The sequence below is a fragment of the Pongo abelii genome, chromosome 15 (assembly GCF_028885655.2).
Source record: "Pongo abelii isolate AG06213 chromosome 15, NHGRI_mPonAbe1-v2.0_pri, whole genome shotgun sequence".
Classification (NCBI taxonomy): Eukaryota; Metazoa; Chordata; class Mammalia; order Primates; family Hominidae; genus Pongo; species Pongo abelii.
Window position 1 is genome coordinate 55,982,373 of NC_072000.2, and position 22,956 is coordinate 56,005,328.

The window sequence follows — 22,956 nt, forward strand, 5'->3', positions numbered from 1 at the left end:
ATTATCAAACCTCAATATAGTAGCATATTTACAATATTTTCCAGGGAGCTTTTTAAAAGAAAAGATGTATAAAGAAACTATTGTGCTTTTTCTGAGCCTAGGACAAGAATTGAGGCCAGAATCTCACTGGAAAATCGAAAAATCTCTTTGAATTAAAAGAGTCACAGTGGTGGAGCTGGGAAGTATACGTCTTGTCTGCTAGCAGCTATATTCCTCCCTTTCTTTCTCATGCACTCTTTCTCTCAGGCTTAGAATTTATTTTTCTATAATTGAAAAATGATCCAAGTGGCTGTTCAGCTCTTCCAGCAATGCTGAGTTGTAAACAGGAGATACGAAGGTGAATAGTTCATGTGGATGAGTCTCAGTCACCCACAAATAATGGCTGAAAAGAGAGTAAAGTGTAATTTGAAAAGGATAATCCCCCCCATCCATTATGCTACACCAGACAATGCAACAGCTTCTGACATTCACCGTTCCCACTCACCTCACCACTGCAATGGCTTCCTAAACTGGTCTCCCAGCTTCTCACTCTCCACCAGCTCCATTGTATTCTCCACACAGTAGCCAGAAGGATCTTACAACCCAAGCCACAGCTTGTCACTCCTGTTTAAAACCTTCAGTGGCTTTCTGAGGCACATGGAATAAAGTCCATACTCCACATCATAGCCTTCCTCCTCACTTAACACCAGTACACCCAACCCCTGGCTCACCACCCTCCTACCGCTCTGATCTTCCTTCAGTTTCACAGAAGCAAACCCTTGCTGACAAGGGGCCTTTTTGCTCATGCTTTTGTTCATGCTGTGCCCTTTCCCCCATTGGGAAATCCAGTAATAGCTCATATTTGATAACTGGCTTAGATGTCACCTCCTCCATGAGGCCTCCTCTGACCACCCTATCTAACGTAGGTCCCTTTCTGTTGACCTCCATCTCCTTTGCCTTGCTGTTTCCTGCCTCCCTGTTGGGCTGTAACCTCCATGAAGGGGAGGATCATGTCTGTCTTCATCATTATATCCTGAGTGTCCACCATGGTACATAGCACATGCTGAATGAATGAATGAATGTTCTCCACCCTCGCTCTTTACCCAGGTCTGACATCCTCCTTAACTGACTCACTGTGAGCTACCTAGGCCTTTAGATGTTGATATAGTTTGGATGTTGTCCCCACCCAAGTTTCACATTGAAGTGTAATCCTCAATGTTGGAAGTGGGGTCTGATAGGAAGCCACTGAATCATGAGGGCAAATTTCTCCTGGATGCTTTAGCACCATCCCCCTGGTACCGTCCTCATGATAGTGGAGTGAGTTCTTACGAGATCAGGTCATTTAAAAGTGTGTGGCACCTCCCCACTCTCTCTCTTTCTTGCTCCTGTTCTGGCCATGTGACACGCCTGCTCTCACTTCCCCTTCTGCCATTATTGTAAGTTTCCTGAGGCCTCTCCAGAAGCCTAGCAGATGCCAGCACCATGCTTCCTGTACATGCAGAACCGTGAGCTAATTAAATCTTCTTTTTTTATAAATTACCCAATCTCAACTATTTTTATAGCAATGTGCGAGTGGCCTAATACGTACGTCATGAACACACAATAATTGTGTCAGACTTTGAAGTAGAAGATAGAATATCTTGTATTCTCCATCAAAAGAGACTTTTACTTAAAATGTTCACAGGTCTGAGAGCCATGGCAGGATCAGGGCAAATCTGTAGGAGTTCACCATCCCCCGCCCCCTCTTCAGCTGGCAGGCTGAACTCAGTGCTGTGGTTTTGGAACCCTGGCAAGTCTGAACCTAAAGTAAAGCCTGCTGTTTGGCACTCAGCTGTCAAGACAATACCTTCTACAAGTTGGTCAAAGAATTTCTGAGGAACGAGACTTCCCAGCCCTCTAAGGTCCCTGCAGTAGCAGCCCCTAATTCCTAGCATCTTGGAGAAAGACTAGTTCTCAAGAATTTGAAACAAAGGGAAACATCAGGCCTTTGCAGGCATCTCAGTTAGCAACTCTGCCTGGCAGGGGTCACTGAGGTACTAGGGAAAGGGAAGAGAGAACAGGAATATGCATGGGAGATCTGTAAAGTAGGTGATCTAAATTTGACTGTATGCCTGTCAATATCATATGACACCATAACCTCTGCCTTATTCATTACCTGCTTTCAAGCATTCAGAGGTGGGTTTTCTGTAACTTTTGGGGGAAGAATCCACATAATCCTATCACCCAAATGTTGATCCCTGTTACTCTGCCCCCAACCCTGCCTCCTTAAACCCTTTCCTCTCCACGTTTTAGGACGCTGTATATTCCTTGTTCTCTTAGTCCTTCCAACCACTTTTCCCATATTCCATGACTCTTCCTCCTACTCCTTAAATATGAATACTGGGTTTTCCTAGGATGAAGTCTTCAGTCCTCTTTTCTTTCCCCGTCTCCTCAGGGAGCTTACTGTAACAGTTTCCAACTACAGCTTTATGCTGATGGCTCCTCAGTGGACATCTCATCCACTCACTCACATTCATTCCTGATATTTCAGCAGTGATTATGGGCTACATCTACAGGACTTCGAATTCAACAGGTGCAGAACTTAATTCTTCAGCTTCCCCAGACTGGTTCCCTTCTACTGGTGCTCCTGTTTCTGTGCAAGAATTCACTGCTTATCACATCTCTGATAGGTGACCTTCTAGAAACCTCCTGTAAGCCATCCACCTCCTTCCCATCCTATGTTAAGTCCCACCAAGTCCGTGGATCTTTCTTTCCTTTCTCTCTGGGATCTGTCCTCATGTTAGAACTATTCAGTTGTAAGTTATAAAACCCCAACCAAATCTGGCTCAAGTATAAAATAGAATTTATTGGATCACATCTCAGAAAAGTTGCATCTAGCTCCCTACCAGACATTTTTGGGAATGGCCTGTCTGTGCTTCTTGGCTGTATTGTCCTCTGTGTTGTTTTCATTGTTCAGCAAGTGTTTCCTCTGCAGTATTAGATGTGGAAGGTGAATGCTTTATGCTGTTTGTATGACTACATAAGTTCCCATTCATTTCTATTCCTTTTCTACCAGTAAAATTGAGTTCTGCTGCCCTGCCATTTTGCTTTTAATGCTAAATCATGAAATTCCAGAGCCTGACCTTAAAAAGAAGCAAGTTTTCATATTTAACATAAAGAGTCTCAGAAACAGATAAAGGAGATGTTCTCTCATCGGGAGGCTCCCCCAGAGAGAGAGACCTTTCTGCATTATACAACTTGTTCCAAAAATTCTGATTTCATGGGGTGTTCAATTGATAACATTCATTAGAATATAAAACTTGTTTTTCTGTGCACTGTAGAGACTTTTGTGGATATTCCTAGTTATTACCAACTTGTTCTGTTCACTGTTTTCGGAAGACTAATTTGAACAAAGGCTTCTAGTAAAACTCCTAAGACTTTAAAAGTTGTTACAAGTTGTGAAACTGTCCTTCAAAGAGCAACTTGTACCTCTGACTGGTTGCCTTTCTTGATAATGTGTTGCCCTGGCAATACCAATGAAATGGCCACCTCTACATTTCTGCAACCATATATGCCCTTGCAAATATTTTAGGTTTTGTGAGTCATGTGGTCTATGTTGCATTTATTCAACTCTGCCCTTGTAGCACCAAAGCAGCCAGTTAGCAAATGGGCATGGCTGTGTTCCAATACAACTTTATTTATGTACACTGAAATTTGAATTTTATATAGCTTTCACATGTCATAAAATATTATTCTTCTTTTGATTTTTCAACCATTCAAAAATATAAAAACCATTCTTATCTTGCTTTTTTTTTTTGAGTACTCCATCTAGAAATCTCTTTCCCCAGATATTTGTGTGGCTAACTTCCTTACCTCCTTCTAGGCTTTCCTTACACTTCACTGTCTCAATGAGGTCCAACCTGACCATCTTGTCTAAAACTGCAACACCCATTTTATCCCCACCCTTATTTCTTACCCCCCTTACCTTGTTATAATTTTCCTATAGTACTTAGAACCTTCTGAATAGTAAATAATGTATTTATTTATTATTGTACTGTTTGTCTTCCCTTGCCCAATGATAAGCTCCCTGAGGTCAGGGATTGTTGTGTTTAAGTTCTCAGATGCCTCCAAAATGCCTACAAGATTGCCTGGCATGTAATTGACACTCTAAACACTTTACTGAACAATTTAACAGATGAAATAATAGCCTGTCAAATCTATGATCAACCATTAGATTGGCGTTCAGGTCATTTGATAATAAAAGCTGATTTCCAGATCCTTCTACCAAAAAGACACATGCATTCTCATGTTCATCGCAGCACTGTTCACAATAGCAAAGACACGGAATCAACCTAGATGCCCATCAGAGGCTGACTGGATAAAGAAAATATGGTACATATACCCCATGGAATACTATGTAGCCATAAAAAGAACAAATATTATGTCCAAATTTGCAGCAATATGGATGCAGCTGGAGGCCATTATCCTAAGCAAATTAACACAGGAACAGACAACCAAATACCACAGGTTCTCACTTATAAGTGGGAGCTAAACACTGGGTACTTATGAAAACACACACACAAAAAAGTTGGTTTCCTTTTCTTGAAGTATACAGAGGGCTTGGTCTTCAGAAATGGAATTATGTAAGATTCACTTACTGTTGGACACTCCATTCAGAATAGGTCAAAGAACTCCTTCAAATTCAGAGAAAAAAAAGATAACTGGGTTTTAATATGAAAAATGGATTAATATTTATTTTATACTTCTTTTCCAAAGTTTGCTTTATCCCCTGCTCAGGTATCCCCTGATGAGTCCCTTTAGCATTCTGCATCATCTGACTCTTCATCCAACCTCCCCACTCCTGGTGGTGGCCAGGGCTAATGACCAGGGACAGTCTTAAGTTGCTGACAATGGGGACCCTGAAGTGGAAAGACTAGGCCAGAAGCAAACAACTTCATTTTTTGCCTTGAAAGGTCAATTTCAGAAAACAAATGGTAAGAGATGTTTTTCCTTATTTTTTTTAAAGAAATTCATGGTCTGCAATTGTATTTTCCCCCTTTTTAATTTATTATTTGTATGTAAGTACTTATTATTTTCCCTTCCATGATTGGTTCATTTTTTCATTTTTTGGTTAGTATTTCATTAATTATACAACTAGCATGCACTACAATATGAGATTATAGCCACATCTTTGATCAAATTTTGTTGGAAATGAGACACTCTTGAACTGGTTTTCTTGATTCACTCTATAAGCACCTTAATTGAACAATACAGATTATCTTACAGTGCCCCCTTAAAACTAAAGCTGTATTCTAGCCTCTGTACTTCTTTTTGTTACTACCATTTTTGAGATGGGGTCCTACATGTTGCCCAGGTTGGTGCGATCATGGCTCACTGCAGCCTCAACCTTGCAGGCTCAAGTGATCCTCCCACCTCAGCCTCCTGAGTAGCTGGGTCCACAGGCACGCACCAGCATGCCAGGCTAATTTTTCTTTTCTTTTCTTTTCTTTTTTTTTTTTTTTAGTTTTAGTAGAGACAAAGTCTCACTATGTTGCCTAGGCTGGTCTCAAACTCCTGGGCTTGAACTATCCTCCCACCTCAGCCTCCCAAAGTGCTGGGACTACAGGCATGAGCCTCTGCACCTGGCCTGTACTTCTTTGTAGTACATTTTATACTTCTTGTAATTCACTTACTCTTTCTAACTCCAGATTATAAGTATTTATTTACACATCTATATTTGTCGTTATACTTAAGCTTCCTGAAAATAGAGACTGTAGTTTACTCATTTGTATGCTCCTCAGATCCTAAGTGTTTAATTAAAATCTTAATTAATGAAATGAAATGAAACATACATAGTTGGCTTACCCCCAAGAATTTCAATAGCTTCCCTTAGCTTGCCATGAGAGGCTTTTCCTAATCAGACCCCTGCCTTTGTCTATAGTCTTATCAGCTGTCATTCCCTCTCACCCTCCAGCCCCTATAAGCTCTAGTCCCTCTGGGCCATGCTGTTGCTCATTTCTTGCCTTTATATATCCTCTTCCCTCAAACTAGGTTACCCTTTTGACTGCAAGGTGAATGCCTCACCATCTTCAAGCCTTAGTTTATACTTATCTGTTTATTGTTTCCCTCATTAGCCTTTTAAACTCCATGAAAGTAGGGGCCTGGTCTGTCTTGTTCACTGCTCTCTCTCCACTGTCTGAAAAGCAAGTAGAGACTGGGTCAGGAAAGATCTTAAATACAATAAAGAGTTTTGATTATTTCTAGGGGGGTAACCAGGAACCACTAAAACATAAGCAGAGAAAGTTATGGACAGGTTTTTGCTTTAGAAAAATCTCTGTCATCACTGTGTGGAGGAATGGTTTGGAGAAGGCAGGACTGGCCCTAAGAAATCAATCAGATAATTAGAGTAAGCAAAAGTGATGAGGGTCTGATCTGTGGCTGTATCAGTGGGGTCCGAAAGGAGGTGAGGGATTTGAGAGTTAGGAGGACAGAATGGCAGAAATTGGTGACCAGTATACTGGATGCTGTGACCGAGGGTTAGGGGGAGTGAGGGACGATCTCGGCTTCAGATTTCACTCTGGCTGAGGATATCTGGAACGATCGCATCGTATTAACAATTGTATGTTTACCTGTGGATCACTCCCTACTAGTCTGAAAGCATCTTACTATAGGGACCTTGCTTTGTAGTCTTTGTATTACTAGTGTTAGAAGAGCACCTGTTATGTAGGAGGAGTAATAAAATGAATGAATGCACTCAAAACACTAAACAGTAATTCTGTAATCCAACGGGAGGTACAGCGAATACCAAAAGCCTACATACACTATTCTCTGCATGCTATAGCAGGAAAGAAAGGAAAGTGGCTTCCCAGTGGTTTTTTGCCTATTGTACAACCAGGAAGCTGACAATAAAGTTTATTTGAGCGTCGACGTGCGCCGACGTGGCCCCGCCTCCCCAGCCGGAGCCGCGATTGGTGGGCATTTGCCGGCGGCCACCGCTTTTAAGCCACGATTGGCGAAGGCCGCCGTCATTTCGGAGCGTCCCAGCGCTAGCCCGCCCTCTCGCCGCGTCGCCGGTGCCTGCGCCTCCCGCTCCACCTCGCTTCTCTCCCGGCCGAGGCCCGGGAGACCAGAGCGAGAAGCGGGGACCATGTTCCGACGCAAGTTGACGGCTCTCGACTACCACAACCCCGCCGGCTTCAACTGCAAAGGTGAGGCGGCGGCCTTGGGCCGGCCGCATGTCCCTGACCTGGGCGGAGGTCCCAGCCTCAGTGCCCGCACCCCACCTCCCCGTCGGGACCCTCGGCGGCCTGGTTTCCGCCGGCAGCCTCCGGGCCCCTCTCCTCTGGGTCGCCACGTACCTCGGCTCTTCGCCGCCCCTTCCCGCCTTCAAAGCCCTCTCACCTACTCCCGTCTCGGCATGTTACTTTCTGCACTTGCTTAACTCCAAGCACCACGTAACTACCTTCTCTGTACATAAAAGGGAGAGCATTCGTCTTTCTCACTATTCAACTCCATGGTTCCCTGGGTAATTAGGCGATACCTTGAGCACCTGCTAATTATGGGCCAGCGCGGTGCTGGATTCTGAGGAAGGTGCTGAGTAACTTGAAGACTAGTTCGCTGCCTGCCAGGAGCTAAAGAGTCGAGGGGTGGAAGCAATCAGAACCCACTGAGCAGTTTGAGACAGTACACAGTGAAATCAGGACCGATCACAGTGGGAGGGTAAGCGCGTGTAGTAACGGGCTAGTTGTGTTGTGTGGTCTTGCAAAAAAGTTAATAGCAGATGAGTGGGAAGGTTGAATTGTGAATACAAAGATATTTGGGATTTTACAGCATTAGAATTTTAAAAAGTAATAACGTTGCTACTCACTGAAACTAAACTACTACCCACCACTACTCGTTTCCTTTGTGTAGTTCTGGCCTGTGATAGACTGGTAAGTTTGAAAGTGATCAAGTATAACTTGTGATACTCAGACCATTGTGTAATTCTCAAGACCTTATAATGGAAGCTTGAATTTGACTCACAAATTGAAAATAATTTCTAAGCAGTTTGACAGTGTTTTGTTGATCGCCTGTAGAAGCATATCAAATTATAATCTATTGTTTTTCTACTTTAACAAAAAAGTATCAGGGACAATAGAGCCTTGTTCTGGATTGGAATCTTTGATTCTCAATGTTCTTATCTGTACAATGGGATATTACCTACCTCAAAAGAGGTATGGGGAGGATTAAACAAAACAGGCACTTAATGTGCAGTTAACATTACATGACAACAGTTGTCACAGTGTCTTTTTTGTCATTTAATTTCTTTTACTTATTATTTTGTTATATATTTTACTTTATTACTTTGCTGTAAATTTAACCTTGCTCTCCTTCCCCTTTCTGTCCGCAAAGGAACTGGAATATTAATATGTAACACTTAAATAGCAAAACTATGTGCCAGGCACTGTTTTTATCCGTATTTATTTTATTTAAGAAACTTCTTAAATAAAACAACTTCTTTTAATCTTTCATAACTCTATGAGGTAAGTTCTGTTAGCACCCTCATTTTGTAGCTGAAGAATCTGAGGCACAGAAAATGTGGGTGATTATCCCAAGTTCACACAACCAGTAAGTATCTGGACCCAGGATTTGAACAGATCATTGTTAATCTGTACTTTCAACTCCAGAATCTGTACTTTCAACTCCCTCTTTTGGTTCAATTAATTTAGTATTTTGAGGCTAAGAAAATTCCACAAGAACATACATCTGAACATATACCTGAGAAGGAGGTATTTTATGTAGTGCTTCTAGTTATTTATGTGATATTTTTTATTGCAGATGAAACAGAATTTAGAAACTTCATCGTTTGGCTTGAAGACCAGAAAATCAGACACTACAAGATTGAAGACAGAGGGAATTTAAGAAACATCCACAGCAGTGACTGGCCCAAGTTCTTTGAAAAGGTAATGAATTAGGAAGTAAAGTAAAAATACAGAGAGTTTGTCTGAAAAATCATATGAAGATGAGCTTAAAATTACTTTCTTTTAAGAAAAAAAGGATAATGATCAGTGTTAGGAAAGCTGGATTTCAGGGATTTTGCTTTTTTCTTAGATGCGTTTTTTGCTTTTAGAGCAAATTATTTTATGTGTTCCTACCAAGCTTTCAGTATTAGGTAGAAATAGTTTTCTCTAGAAACATGAAGTTTCTTAAATGAATAATGATGTAAATATTTCGCTTTCCCTTTATGGCCCAAATCAGAATTTTTGTTAAACACAGTGCTATTTCTTATATTAAAAGAAGACATTGGCCAGGTGTGATGGCTAACACCTATAATGCGAGCACTTTGGGAGGCTGAGGTGGCAGATCATTTGAGCCAAGGAGTTCTGACACCAGCCTGAGCAACATGATGAAACCCTGTCTCTACAAGAAAATAGAAAGTTATCTGGGTGTGCTGGCATGTGTCTGTGGTGTCAGCTAATTGGGAGGCTGAGGTTCTGCAGCCTGAGTGACAGAGTGACACCTTGTCTCAAAAAAAGACATTATTGAGATGCTTATAAGACTGTTGTGTTTATGCTTATATTTAATGTAAACGGATATCCCTTGTTGTATGCTACAGAAATAGTCCTTAAATGATCTCTGGTATATCATATTTTTGTGCCTTGAATCATTTTCCCATTGATTTAGTTTTAGTAACACTTTTGCATAAAAAAGAATTCTCAGATTAGAATAAAAATCCTTTTAGTGTCATTTCTTACATTAAACATTTTCATCAGTTATATTTGATGAGTGAGATATTTTTCTTGAAAAAGGCTAAGTTTTCCATTTGCTAGAGCAGTGTGATTAGGTACTTTCTCCGTAGAATCAGTGATTTTATAAATTAGGGATTGTATAAATTACATCAGTGTTATTAACCTTTCCGTGTCTCAATTTTCTCATCAATAAGTGAGGGTAACAATGGTACCTATCTCATAAGTGTGGCTTTGTTTTTAATGAGTAACTGTTCACAGAAGTCCCTGGCGCGTAGCAAGTGTGATAAGCTTATTACTGCCAATGCCTCTATACTACTACTATTAATACTACTGTATTCTTTTCCTTTGCTCTTAGAAAATATTTTTAAAATTTTCAGTGGGCTTCCTAAAACTTTGAAATATATTTTTAGGATTTTATGTTTGTTTATATTACATTTTATGGCCTACTCATGTGTACAAGACAATACAGAATTCTACATGTAGAAAGGTATTTGGAGAATATAAAAAATTTTCTAGCCTGGGCACGGTGGCTCATGCCTATAATCCTAGCACTTTGGGAAGCCAAGATGGGTGGATCACCTGAGGTCAGGTGTTCGAGACCAGCCAGGCCAACGTGGTGAAACTCCGTCTCTACTAAAAACACAAAATTAGCCAGGTGTGTTGGCGCATGTGTGTAATCTCAGCTGCCCAGGGGGCTGAGCCAGGAGAATCATTTGAACCCGGGAGGCGGAGGTTGCAGTGAGCCAAGATTGTGCTATTGCACTGCAGCCTGGGCAACAGAACAAGACTCTGTCTCAAAAAAAAAAAAAAAATGTATGTATGTGTGTGTATATATATACATACATATACACACACATATTTCTGATGTGAAACACCTGGAATGACAGAATAATTTCAACATATCAGAACCTAAACAGTTATTATCCTTCAAGTTGATTTTATTATAATGTTATATTACATATAATTAATGTTGCATATAATACTATTATATGCATATAATAGTATTATATGCAACATTTATTTGAATATACAGGTTCTGACATTTATTTAAATTACTTGGTTACACCCTACATGTATGTTACATGGCTACTCTTTTCAGTGGCATTTCCATAATATGAAAGTTAAGGTTTAGATAATGATTTATTGTATATCCTTTTAAAAGTTATCCTTTTTAGTTAATTGCCCTATGTATATTGAGACTAGGAATCAGAAAGCTTAGATTCTAGTCCCAGGTGTAAGTTGTGTAACCCTTGGCAAGTGTCAATCTCTAGGCCTCAGCTTTCTTATCTATAAAATGAGGAAGTTTGTCGTATTCTATTTTTTTTCTTAAGATGATACACTTAAATGTTCCCTTCTGTTGGGTTATATAATTGCATCAAAAGTGTAGTAATGTTATTAAAAAATTGTTAGAGATCCAAACTAAGGTCTCTTTCAACTCTCCCATTCTTTTTTCTGTGACTTTATGGTAATAATGAAACTGGTGGGTTTTTTTTCTTCCCCCTCACAGTATCTCAGAGATGTTAACTGTCCTTTCAAGATTCAAGATCGACAAGAAGCTATTGACTGGCTTCTTGGTTTAGCTGTTAGACTGGAATATGGAGATAATGGTACGTTTTGTGGGGAATGTGTATTTTAAAGAGAGAGGAAAGATGGGAAAGCGAGTGTGAAAATGTAGGGAGCTTTGCAGTTTGTTTTGTCTAATACTATTTTACCTTTGGTTCATTCTTATCACAAGTTACAAGCACTTTTATTGTCTTTCATTGGTGTTTATATATTTCTTTTAGAATTTCGAAATGGTGCCCTCTGGAGAAGGCTAATTGACTGTCTTCTCACAGAGTAACACTACTTTGATAATATGGTCTGCACCTTAGCCTTTCAAATTAAATTGTTGTTAGTGTCCCAGAATTGATGGGACTTTGAAGTGTTGTTGCAGCAGGTAATTTCTCAAAAGACTGAAACATGTCTAATGCCAATATACATTAATACTCTATAGGCCAGAATATGTTACTTATGTTTACTGTCTTAGCACAGATACTTCTATGGTTGGAAGCTTCTGAATATTAGTACCTATAGTAAAAACAATTTTTCTTTAAACTTGTGTTTTCTCTTATTAGACCATTTCATTTTGAAAGGCCTGCCAACATCTAAATGCAAGATTTGAGTATCTTATCTGCATCCCCTGCATTTTGTGTTTTTCAGTTAGTTACAGTCCTCTTAATTATTTACTTTGGAAGCCTTTTTATATCTTGGCTTATCCCTTTCCCTTCATCCCACCTACACTGACTTTTTCTCGTGTTTGTTGTATCTTCATTCCCGTTGGCATAATCCTAATTCAGGCTCTTGTCACTTTCTGCCAGGAGTATTGTAATATCTCCCATTAGTGTCACCTTCTGTTCTTAACTGCATGGCCAACCAAGCTAACTTTCTGAAACGTAAATCTATTTTAGGATACCACTTACTCCTTGTTTCCAAAGAACAGTTCCAGTTACATATTCATATTAATAAACTTACGTATTCATAAACACTAATTTCCCATTTTCTATAAAAAGAATTTTAAGCTCCTTAGCATGGTAGTTAATGACGACTGATATCCAACCTGTATTCACATCTTGACATCCCAGCTGAATTAGAATAATACTGTTTCCTGTTTATATCCCATTTCCCCCTGTTTCTTTGTTCACACTTTTCCCTTGGCTAATATACCATTTCATTCTATCTACACATCTAAATCCTACCCATATTTTTAAGATCCATCTCATATGCTGTCTTATGTCTTAGCAGCAGTATAATTTCCCTCTGAACTTCCATAGCTTTTAACTCTATACCTTTTAAGTCATTAACCACTTTCCATTTTGCTTCTATGTCTTATTCGTCCCAGTAAAGTGTAAGCTGATATTCAGCTTTGATTCCTACATGGTACCTCTCTTAGCTTCCAATTGATGCTGTAACAAATTACTACAAACTCAGTGACTGAAAACACAATTTATTATTTTAGAATGAGAAGGCCAACATTAGTTTCACTGGGTTCATGTCAAGTTGTCAGCAAGGCAGGTTCCTTTTGGAGGCTCTTGGGGGGAATCTGTTTCTTTGCTTTTTTAACTTCTAGAGGCTGCCTGAATTCCTTGACTCTGGCCCCTTCTTCCTTCTTCAAGTCTAGCAGCATAGCATTTTCCAGTCTGTATCTGATTCTGCTTCCATTGTCATAACTTTGTCTCTGGCTCTGATCCTTCTGAGCCCACCTGGATAATCCAGGATAATCCCCTATCTCAAGATCCTTAGTTTTATCATATTTGCAAATCTTGCCATGTAAGGTAACACATACACAGGTTCCAGGGATCGGGACATGGACATCTTGGGGGGTAGAGGTCAATATTGTGTCTGTCACAGTACCTGACATAGTTTCTTGCACACAACAGGTGCTTATCAATTTCAGTAATTGTGTGGCGAATGCAGTATATGTGAGTGTTTACATACACTGATTTGGAGCATCAGCCAATTTTTTGCTGATGCCTCAGACTTAAATTTCAGAAGCCTTATGGCAAAAATCTAAAGGAAAGCTCAATTTGAGACTTCATTTACTTTTCCATTTAGTTTTAAAAAAAAACAACTTTTCTTTCTTTAGAAAATACATGTATTCATAAGCCTTGTGGCTTTAGTGTAGTATTGATTTTAGGGCCTTTAACAAGGTCTTTTTATCTACCCTGCTCTGGATTGGTAGGAACTGTATATGAGCCAATTTGTAGCTTATCAAAAGTGTTTCTCAGTTATTCCCAAATTCTTACATCTCAATTTATTTGTTTTATTCTATTTGTTCCATTTTTATAACCCGTTAACCTTCAATGGTAGATGCATATGGTCATGTATACCTACAGTTGACTGTTAAGTACATGTATTTCTCAGTAATAGCATGTTCTTTTAGTGAATAAAAGAAGCTTGTGTGTGAAATGTAAATTTTTCAATATTGAGAAAGGAAGTCAACATATACTTGAAGATGAATGGTATCAACAGTATATTAAAAGTCTAAGCTCGAAAACAAGTTTTGTTTATTAAAATTCAGAATTGCAAAAACAGACTTGAAAATTGGTCAAATAATACTGTCTCTAATCGGTAGGAGGCGCTGATGTTCTTTTGTGGTTTTAGGTTGATATGTTGCCTCCTTGACTTTTAAGTTACTTATTTTAAAATTTGCTGAAACCATTATGAGTTTTTATTATTTGTGCTCTACTATTTTTTGAAGCCTTTTGGTAGCTTGTCAACATGATTAATAACTGAAATTTTTTAAATATATAATTTCAGATGTATGGAAAAATTACAAAATAGTACAAAGATTTTCATATACCTCAAGTCTACAAATGTAACATTTTACCTCAGTTTGCTTCATCCTTCTCTCTACACAGAGACACACACATCATTTTTTTCCAAACCATTTGATAGTAAATTATAGATGATTTCTTTTTACTCTTAAACACTTTAAAGTGCATTTCCTAAAAACAACTTTGTCTTATATAACCACAGTACAGTGATCAAAATCAGGAAGTTATCTTTGATATACTATTATTTATTCACATTTTACCAAACCCCCACTTCTCTCAACAGAAAAAAATAACCCAGAGCAATCCTGGATTATGCACTGCATTAGTTGTTACATCTCTCTTAGTATCTTAGAATCTGGAACAGTTCCTGTCTTTATTTGTGCTTCATGACCCTGACATTTATTTTGTAGAGTGTCCCTCAGTTTGGATTTATATGATGTTTCCTCATGATTAGATTTGGGGTTTATACTTCTGTTAGGAGTAACACAGAAGTGATGTGTTCTTTTTAGTGCATCATATTAGGAGATACGTGATAGCGATATGTCCCATTACTAGTTATGTTACTTTGATCACTAGGTTACAGTTTCTCCACTGTTTTTCTCCACGGTTTTTCCTCTTTGTAATAAATATATCTTGTGGGGCGGTACTTTGAGACCGTATCAATTATGTTTTTGCACCTCAAATTTCCCCCACTAGTTTTAGCAACCATATGATGATTCTTGCCTCAATCATTTATTATGTTGATCGACAAAAGGTGTTCTCTAATTTCATCATTGTTTTCTACATTTATTTGTTGGCTTTCTCTTGTAAGTTTTCCCATCTCTAATTTACTTGTTTAAATCAGTATAGATACATGGATTTTTATTTTACTCAATGGATTATAATCCGTTCTGTCATCACGTATTTTGCTGTTTATACTGTTCCAGATTTGGCCAGTGGAAGCCTTTTTAACTCTGACTTAAATTTTATGCTTTTATTTTTTCCTCGTTTCATTAACAGATCACATAAGCAACTCTATAGCCTAAGATGCCATTTTGAACATCAAGTTTAGTGAATTATTAATAAGTGTTTTTATTTTTGAATTCCTTTTAAGTATCATTTTTCAAATGAAAATAATAAAATCTACCTTTGGAATTCTGAATATCAAGTTTCCATGAAATAAGTTTGAGGTTTGTATATGATGATGTATTTGATGTATTGATTTTTTTGGGGAAAGCAAGGTTTTTGGATTTTATATACAGCATTCAAAAGAAGATGGGGGTAAAGCGTACTTTTTAATGAGTTTGTATTTAATCTTACGTAACCTATACTTAACCCTCCTCCCATTCTTCTACCCCAGATTTCAGAGGAAGCTGTAAAAGCAGATTTTTACCTTCCTAAAATTTACATGTTTGAAATGATTGCCTTTAGAAATGTTAATGAAAAGAGATTTGTGTCACATAGTCTAGTAATTGCTTTAGCTTAATCAAAAAGATAGTTACATTGTCTTTTTACATTTTCTATGGCAAAAATTAAGCTTGATTGAATGAATTGTTTTATGCTTATACAGGTTAAGCATCCCTAATCCGAGAATCTGAAATCCTAAATGCTCCAAAATCCAAAACTTTTTGAGCACCGACATGAGGACACAAGTAGAAATTTCCACACATAAGCACTTAACACAAACTTTATTTCATGCACAAAATTATTAAAAATATTATATGAAATTACCTTCAGGCTGTGTGTATAAGTTGTACATTGAACATAAAAATGAATTTTGTGTTTAGACTTCGGTCCCATCCCCAAAATATCCCATTTCATATATGCAGATAATCCAAAGTCTGAAAAAATTTAAAATTGGAAATTATTGGCATTTCCAGTAAGGGATACTCAACCTGTAATCATTTTGGCTCAGTTAAATTTGGTAAATAGCAGTAGTCATTTTACCTTGAGTGGCAGTTCTACAAATTATATTTTTGCCTGTTTTTATAGCTGAAAAATACAAGGATTTAGTACCTGATAATTCAAAAACTGCTGACAATGCAACTAAAAATGCAGAACCATTGATCAATTTGGATGGTGAGTATATAAATGCATAACACTGAACATCAACATTTTTGGTTTCTTAAATGTTTTTTACTTTGAAGAATGAAGTCCAGGTTTACTTGGTTTTAGTAAATTTAGAAGGATCCATGCAGACAGCATTTAACATTTTATTCTCTATAATGTTTTTATAATGTCCTTTCTCCTTCCCCTTGCATTTGAATATCTGAATGTTGATTTGATTTGCTTCTAGTAATTTGGAGTTTTGATTTGTATTTAATCATGGGGGTCATTGTTTGCCTTTTTGAATGTATAAATTTCTTTTAATCCAATGACTCTATAAAGACAAGTGGTAAAATTTTCCATTAAGTTCCGGATGTCTTTTAGTAATTTCCCTTTTTAAAAATATGAAGAATCTAATTACCTAAATTATGATATGTAAAATATTTGTTTGCTGGCTAATTCATTGTGAACTATAATTTAGGAGTTAACCCTTTTGAATGAGTGAGCCTCTTGGACACTCCAGAGCCACTGCTTAGAGAGAAGGTTTTGGGAAAACTATCCATTGAGGGGATCTATGTACTAAAATTAATGGCCTTGGGAAGAAATGTTAATTAAAAGTGCTGTATAATTTAGCCTTGCAGAAAAAGTTACAGGACAAATATAATGTGAGTTAAATTAGTCATTTATTGGATTATTCAGTTTGGCTGATGAAATACAGATACTCCTTGACTTAGGATGAGATCATGTCCCAAAGTCGAAAATATCATAAGTCAAAAATGCATTTAGTACCCCGGAAGACCCATTGTAAAGCTGAAAAATTGTAGTTGGAACCACTGTAAGTTCAGATTTTCCTCATCTTGCACTAGGGTTACATCCAAGTCTAACCATCCTAAGTTGGGGACCGTCTCATACAGTAATAGGAAAACCATTTTATCTTAACAATTTATTTAATTGTTGATAGTCTACAGGGCTTTGTTTTTTCTCTTGTGAGTAGCAGTTTTAAAAACTAAGAGATTTGTTGCTACCGAAAAGTTAAAAATGTTTTTGTATGTTCACAAATATGTTTGTAATTATATGTTTGCAGTGTTGTAAGTTTTTGTTTGTTTTTAATCTTTTATAGTAAATAATCCTGATTTTAAGGCTGGTGTGATGGCTTTGGCTAACCTGCTTCAGATTCAGCGTCATGATGATTACCTGGTAATGCTTAAGGTCAGCTTCATGTTATTGATTCTTGACAGAAACTGTGCACATAGAAAAATGTCTTTATTTTCTAAATATTGATGTTAAAATTATGGTTGAATGACTAAAATACACAGAAGAATATGAGACATAAAGTAGATTTCATGGTTTTATCTGATTTGGATTCTCTGTTTTCTGCCTGCACTATGCTAAATCCTTTGCAAAGATGTTCTCATTCAATCCTGTCAACAATCCTAGAGACAGCTGCTAATATCTTTTTAAAAATATATATCATATGAAGAAACTGAGACTCAATGAGGATAATGTCTAAGATGACACAGAAAATGACAGAGCCAGGATTTTAAGCACTGTAACCCTGTGGTCCATTGTTTTTCCCACATTACCCTACTTCTGTTTAGTTAGTCTTTTTAGTGATTCATGGTCTGCATTTGTTAAGATGGTCGAAAATGCCAAATGAGTAATGGTGAATTTGGTCAAAAATATATAACCCCAAAATCTCTTTGAGAAATGAATCTTTCTGTCCCTGATGCTATAGATAGGCCACTCAGTTCATAACTGTACTTCAGGGATCCCAGTAATCTGAAAGAGGTCTCTTGTTTGTGAGAGAAATCATAAACTTCAGAAGATTTATTCCTAGTAATCGTGAAAGTACAGTGGTGTGGATCAGGGGAGTGGTACTTAAGATACCAGACTTGGAAATTTTACAAGCGATTAAAAGCTTTTAACTAGACCTTGTGCATGTAAACTACTTTGTGATAAATTTCACTCTACCCAGAAGAGGTAAAGCCATAACTTACCATGCTTTTTAGATTTTTATTATTAAATGTCAGTTTTAACATGACTGTTGTATTCCTGTTATTAAAATTTTCTATACTGAATCTGAATGTTAACTTGGATTTTCTCAATCCAGATTGCATGCCAAAAGACAAAAATGTTTTTAGTGAAATTTAGCTATTTCAAAGGCTTGTTCTTTATTCTGACAATTATGTAAATTGCCTTGGAACTGTACTATAGTGATCATGTCAGCTTTCATCATAAAGTAAGTGAGAGGAGAGTCAGACAATGCATAGCGTATTTGGGATGCTTTTGTTAGACTTCAAAACCCAAGGGGATAAAGTATAAATCAACTACAACAAAATGCTATAAAATTCTAGTCCTAGCTGCACATTTGTCCCTTTTGAGTTATTTTAAGAGGCATTCAAACAATAACATAATATGGAAAACATCTTAGTACGTTTGCCAAGTACAAGCATCAGTATATTAACTGTTTGGCAACCAGACTATTTAATAACATCTGCAATCACTGTTAAACATTGTTTGAATTCTCTTTTTCAAAGATAGCATTTGGTTTTTTATTTAAAAATTATAGTTTAAGTTTTCACACTTATTTTTGAGTTGTAATTGTCATCTTCCTAATTACAATTCCATTTTTTTAAAATTTGATTTTTAAGTGTGTATGGATACTTGCATGCATGCCTACCATAATGAAATGCCTTGGTGATTAAAACCACCAACGGTGTCCTTTGAAAGGTTTGGAAATATTTTACTAGAGTGAAGTGATAAAAGCAAAGTGTAAGACAGTATGTGTGATCTGCTACCCTTTGTGTCAAAAATGTGTATTCGTGCTAAGCATGCTTGTCATTTCGCAGTTTTAGTGAGGGTAAGGAATCTGTAGGGGATCGCAAGGCTTGGGTAGGAAGGAGACCTACTTTTTACCATGTATCTTGCTGTATTTAAAGTTGTTTTTTACCAGTCACGTGCATTACCTATTCAAAAAATGGTTTTAATTGTTGCAAGCACCATTCAACATTATTAAAATACTAGAAGTGTGAAAGGTTACATTATATTAGTGTTTTTATTTTTAATTTATTGGGGAGTTTATTAATGAACTTAGGTAATTCTGACTTCATCAAAATGAGCATCCTTATTCTCTGGGCTCATAGAAGAAAGGATGACAGGTACACAGCCTATAAAAAGTAAAAATATTTTTGGGTTTCTTAGGCAATTCGAATTTTGGTTCAGGAGCGCCTGACACAGGATGCAGTTGCTAAGGCAAATCAAACAAAAGAGGTATGTTTCTATAAATCCTAAATAAGTTGTTAATGAACATTTCTTCTGGTATGGCCATGATTTTAAACTTTGCATGTATCTGTTTAAGATATCCATTCTACGTTCTACAACTTAGAGAAAGGATAGCTTACTTCAGTGCTTCCTAAAGCAAATTGAATGTATTCAGTGGCTAGGGGGTCATTTTTGAGTGAAAAACTTCGTGTTCCTCTCACTTTGTACCTCAAAAAAGCCACAAATAGCTCATGCGCAGTCCACAAATCATGCTTGTGGCCCGTTGAAGTTTATTTAAAATGATTTACCCTTATGAAACTTACTGGATTATTTTGACTCATGCTGGAGAAGGAACACACCTCACCACAAATTAGTTTTCTTTTTCTATCTAAATTCTATCCTTGCTCTTATTTCTTCAGAGTAAATTCTTGTTTTATTCAATTTCCTGGCATAAAACATAAAGTAATTTGGCTAAGGTCACCTAGTTGGTAAGTGATTGAGCTCAGGCAGTCTGATTTGAGAGCCTGTGCTCTTACGGTAGGTGGGGAGAAGGGTCCATGCATGGATGTCTGCATGAGCTTGTCAGTCTGCCCAAGTGAAGGGACAGGGGGTTCTGTTGGAATGTAAGGTTCAAGGTACAGGTGACTGAAATGGTATCTTTCCGTCCTACCTTGTAGGCTGAGAAAAGCTATATCCCATGACTACCTTCCCCTTAAAGAGAAAATATGGAATATTTTTAGATTATATCAGAAATCCAAATATGCCTAAAGTTTCATTGGCTGTGCAGCGGTGGAGAGACTGTCCTCAGGTCAGCAGCAGCAGTGTCTGATAACACCTGCCTCTTGCAGCAATGATGTTGTAGTGAATGCCTTGGGCACAACTATGTTGTTTGTCCTCCCTGCGCCCCTTCCCCCATGTCCCAATGCCTTTTGTCCTCCAGCCCCTTTAGGCAGGCCCAGCAGTGTTAAAAGGTTACTAATGCCAGGGCAGTATCTCTGAAAGACACTGTTTTCTTTTGAAGGTTCTTACTGGCTCGTTATATATGAATCGAGCCACTTGAAGTTGGATTAAAGATCAGCTTATTTCACCCACACTGTAGAACAGACAGTAAATTGTTCTGGTGTAATAAAGTCATTCATTCATTCATTCAGCAAAACTATGCTTTGGAAGACAGTGTAAGTAAAGGCTTAGCCAAATCTCTTTGCTCTTGTTTGTAAAGTAAAATTTAGTTTTATTTTTAATGCTCCAAATTTTAATTTTGGTGTCATCTCAAAAGATACCAGCCTATAACAATTTAGTGGAGTTCTTACAGTTTAGTGTACTTATAAGCATTTATAACTACTATTTGAGGCATATGGTAGTTTTCAGCGGTAGCTTGGTGGCCTGTTGGCAAAGGAAAAAAAAGTGGAGCCTCTGGTACTAGATGAACATATAAAGCCACTCAGTACAATTCTGCTCTTTAATTTTGCTCACTTGTGCTTTCGTACCCATTGGTTTCTTCACACTTACATGTGTTAGCTGTTTTAAAGCAGACAGAGCCTAGGTAGATTTACATTACTAGATAAGGCAAGAATTGAGCAGTGACTAAAGCATTTGAATAGTAACAGGTTGTAACATTGAAAGTACGGGTAGTGTGTTTTTCTTGGCAGTGATTTTATATAATCAGCAGGAAGTGCAGACTGTCCTCATTTTAGAATTTGTTTCTGTGAAGTTTGGCATCACCATAGTCACCATCTTTAGTATGTCCATAGGTGCTGAGTGGTTTAGTTTTTCATTTTCCTAGACTGTTTCAAAGTAACTTCCAAGTCAGGTCTTGAAAGTTAAATTATACATAATCTTGGCAAACACCATGCTAGCTGAAAGGTTTGTACAATTTGTAAAGACAAATTAATGTGCTCAGAAATGGAATATAAGGTACTATTTTTGCCGTTTATACTGTTGCTTACTGTCACCAAAATAAGACAGTAGCAGCCTGGCTCAACTTGCCTTCCATAGCAGTAATGACAAGGCACTGCTGCAATAAGGATATATTGTTTTGTATGCCTGGGCTAAAGGATTGGATGAGCTATACAGCTTCCTGGTACATTTAAAGGTTGACTTTTCCCCCTAACTGGTTGAAATAGGGAAAACTCGCTAATCACAAGACAAATATAAACAAAATTCCTAGTTCCCTTGCCCATGCAGCTAAAGACACCAGAATAGCTAGGTGCTTTTCAGTTTCAGTTGAGAAAAGGATGCTATTCTTAACCATAAATACTCTCATTTTGTCTTTTTTTTAAAGGGCTTACCTGTTGCTTTAGACAAACATATTCTTGGTTTTGACACAGGAGGTAAGTGATTTTGTTTAAATTCAGACTATTTTTTACAGACTAAATACTTGGGAGGAAATAAATAAATGGCCTTAAATGTAAAAATTATGTATTGAAGCAGTGTTCTTTTCTCATAAAACAGATGCAGTTCTTAATGAAGCTGCTCAAATTCTGCGATTGCTGCACATAGAGGAGCTCAGAGAGCTACAGACAAAAATCAACGAAGCCATAGTAGCTGTTCAGGCAATTATTGCTGATCCAAAGACAGACCACAGACTGGGAAAAGTTGGAAGATGAACACTTGAGGACTTCAGCTTCTCACCTACTTAGTACAGTTGGGAACCATACACTTCTGGCATGTTTGGAAATCAAAATGTCACATTCTCGGGGGAGGAAGCCCAGAAAATTGGGTATGTTCTAGAGATTTACCACCATTGCTTTTTTCTTTAATAAAGTTTAGGAAAGTAGAATTTTTATTATGTACTGTATGTTTGCATAAATCACCTTTCTCCTTTGTGGTTAAGGCATATATGCCAACCCCCAACTTTGTCCTAGAGACAATATAGATCCTTAAGTCATAGGAAAACTTAAAACACTTTATTGGAGTAATCTAGAAAATTTTAAAATTGTTACATCTTTGGTATTTATAAATGTGATACTTTCCGTGGGTACTTCTATAGAGGCACTACAGGATCAGAAAATGCAAATTGAATCATTTTAGCACCTTTTGATATAAATAGAAATGCACTGATGCAGAGGTAAAAAATCTTAGAACTTTTGTTGGGAAACTATAAATAATTGGTCCTTTCCCATCAGTTCTGCATTGGCTTCTCCAACTGTCTTGGCTTCTCCAACTGTCAAGGTTTAGGATTATTTATATATTGATCACATGTGCTTTAATTTCTTGGCCAGAAAGAATCCATAGCAAAAATCAGGTTTAGAGTCTTAAACTCTAATTCTTAGTTGAATGAATTTGATCTTTTAAATATTAATGATAAATGTTTACAAGAAGTTGCTTTAATAAGCAACAGTTAAAATTCTGTTACCTTTTAAAATTCTGTTACCTTTTTAAACTTGCAATAACAACCTTCATTTTTAAAAATACAGTAGTAAAGATTGAGGTATCAGCTTTTCACAAAAGTCTTTTTGCACTAAAAAATGTTCATCTTGTATGTTCAGGAACGCCTAATGGCCAATTCCTTTTTTACTTTCTTTGCCTTTGCAGTCACTGTTCTTTAGGGTCCAGGTTCTGATTGTAAACTCCAAGTCTTCCTTTACATCTTTCTTCCTGTGAGAGAAGAGCGAGGGTGGGACAGGGTGGTGGGTGAGTATATTGTAACCAAGTTGCAACAGCAAGTCTTT

The 22,956-nt window shown here is 37.4% G+C and overlaps 2 protein-coding genes across 3 annotated transcripts in view; one reads left to right on the plus strand and one right to left on the minus strand.

The window, feature by feature from the left end:
- The first annotated feature begins 7,057 nt into the window (after positions 1-7,057).
- Positions 7,058-22,061, plus strand: RTRAF (RNA transcription, translation and transport factor). The gene is given in 8 exon segments (NM_001132646.2): positions 7,058-7,166; positions 8,776-8,900; positions 11,194-11,293; positions 15,971-16,057; positions 17,145-17,233; positions 19,226-19,294; positions 21,567-21,615; positions 21,737-22,061. Coding segments are annotated over 8 exon segments (735 nt in total). The 5' UTR covers positions 7,058-7,105; the 3' UTR covers positions 21,892-22,061.
- A 108-nt stretch (positions 22,062-22,169) lies between these two features.
- NID2 (nidogen 2) overlaps positions 22,170-22,956 on the minus strand; it is a 70,421-nt gene continuing 69,634 nt past the window's right edge. For both annotated transcript variants that reach the window (XM_002824740.6, XM_063715844.1), the window contains one exon: positions 22,170-22,882. In XM_002824740.6, coding sequence (XP_002824786.4) covers positions 22,869-22,882 — 14 coding nt within the window. In that variant the 3' untranslated portion in view covers positions 22,170-22,868. The remainder of the gene's footprint in view (positions 22,883-22,956) is intronic.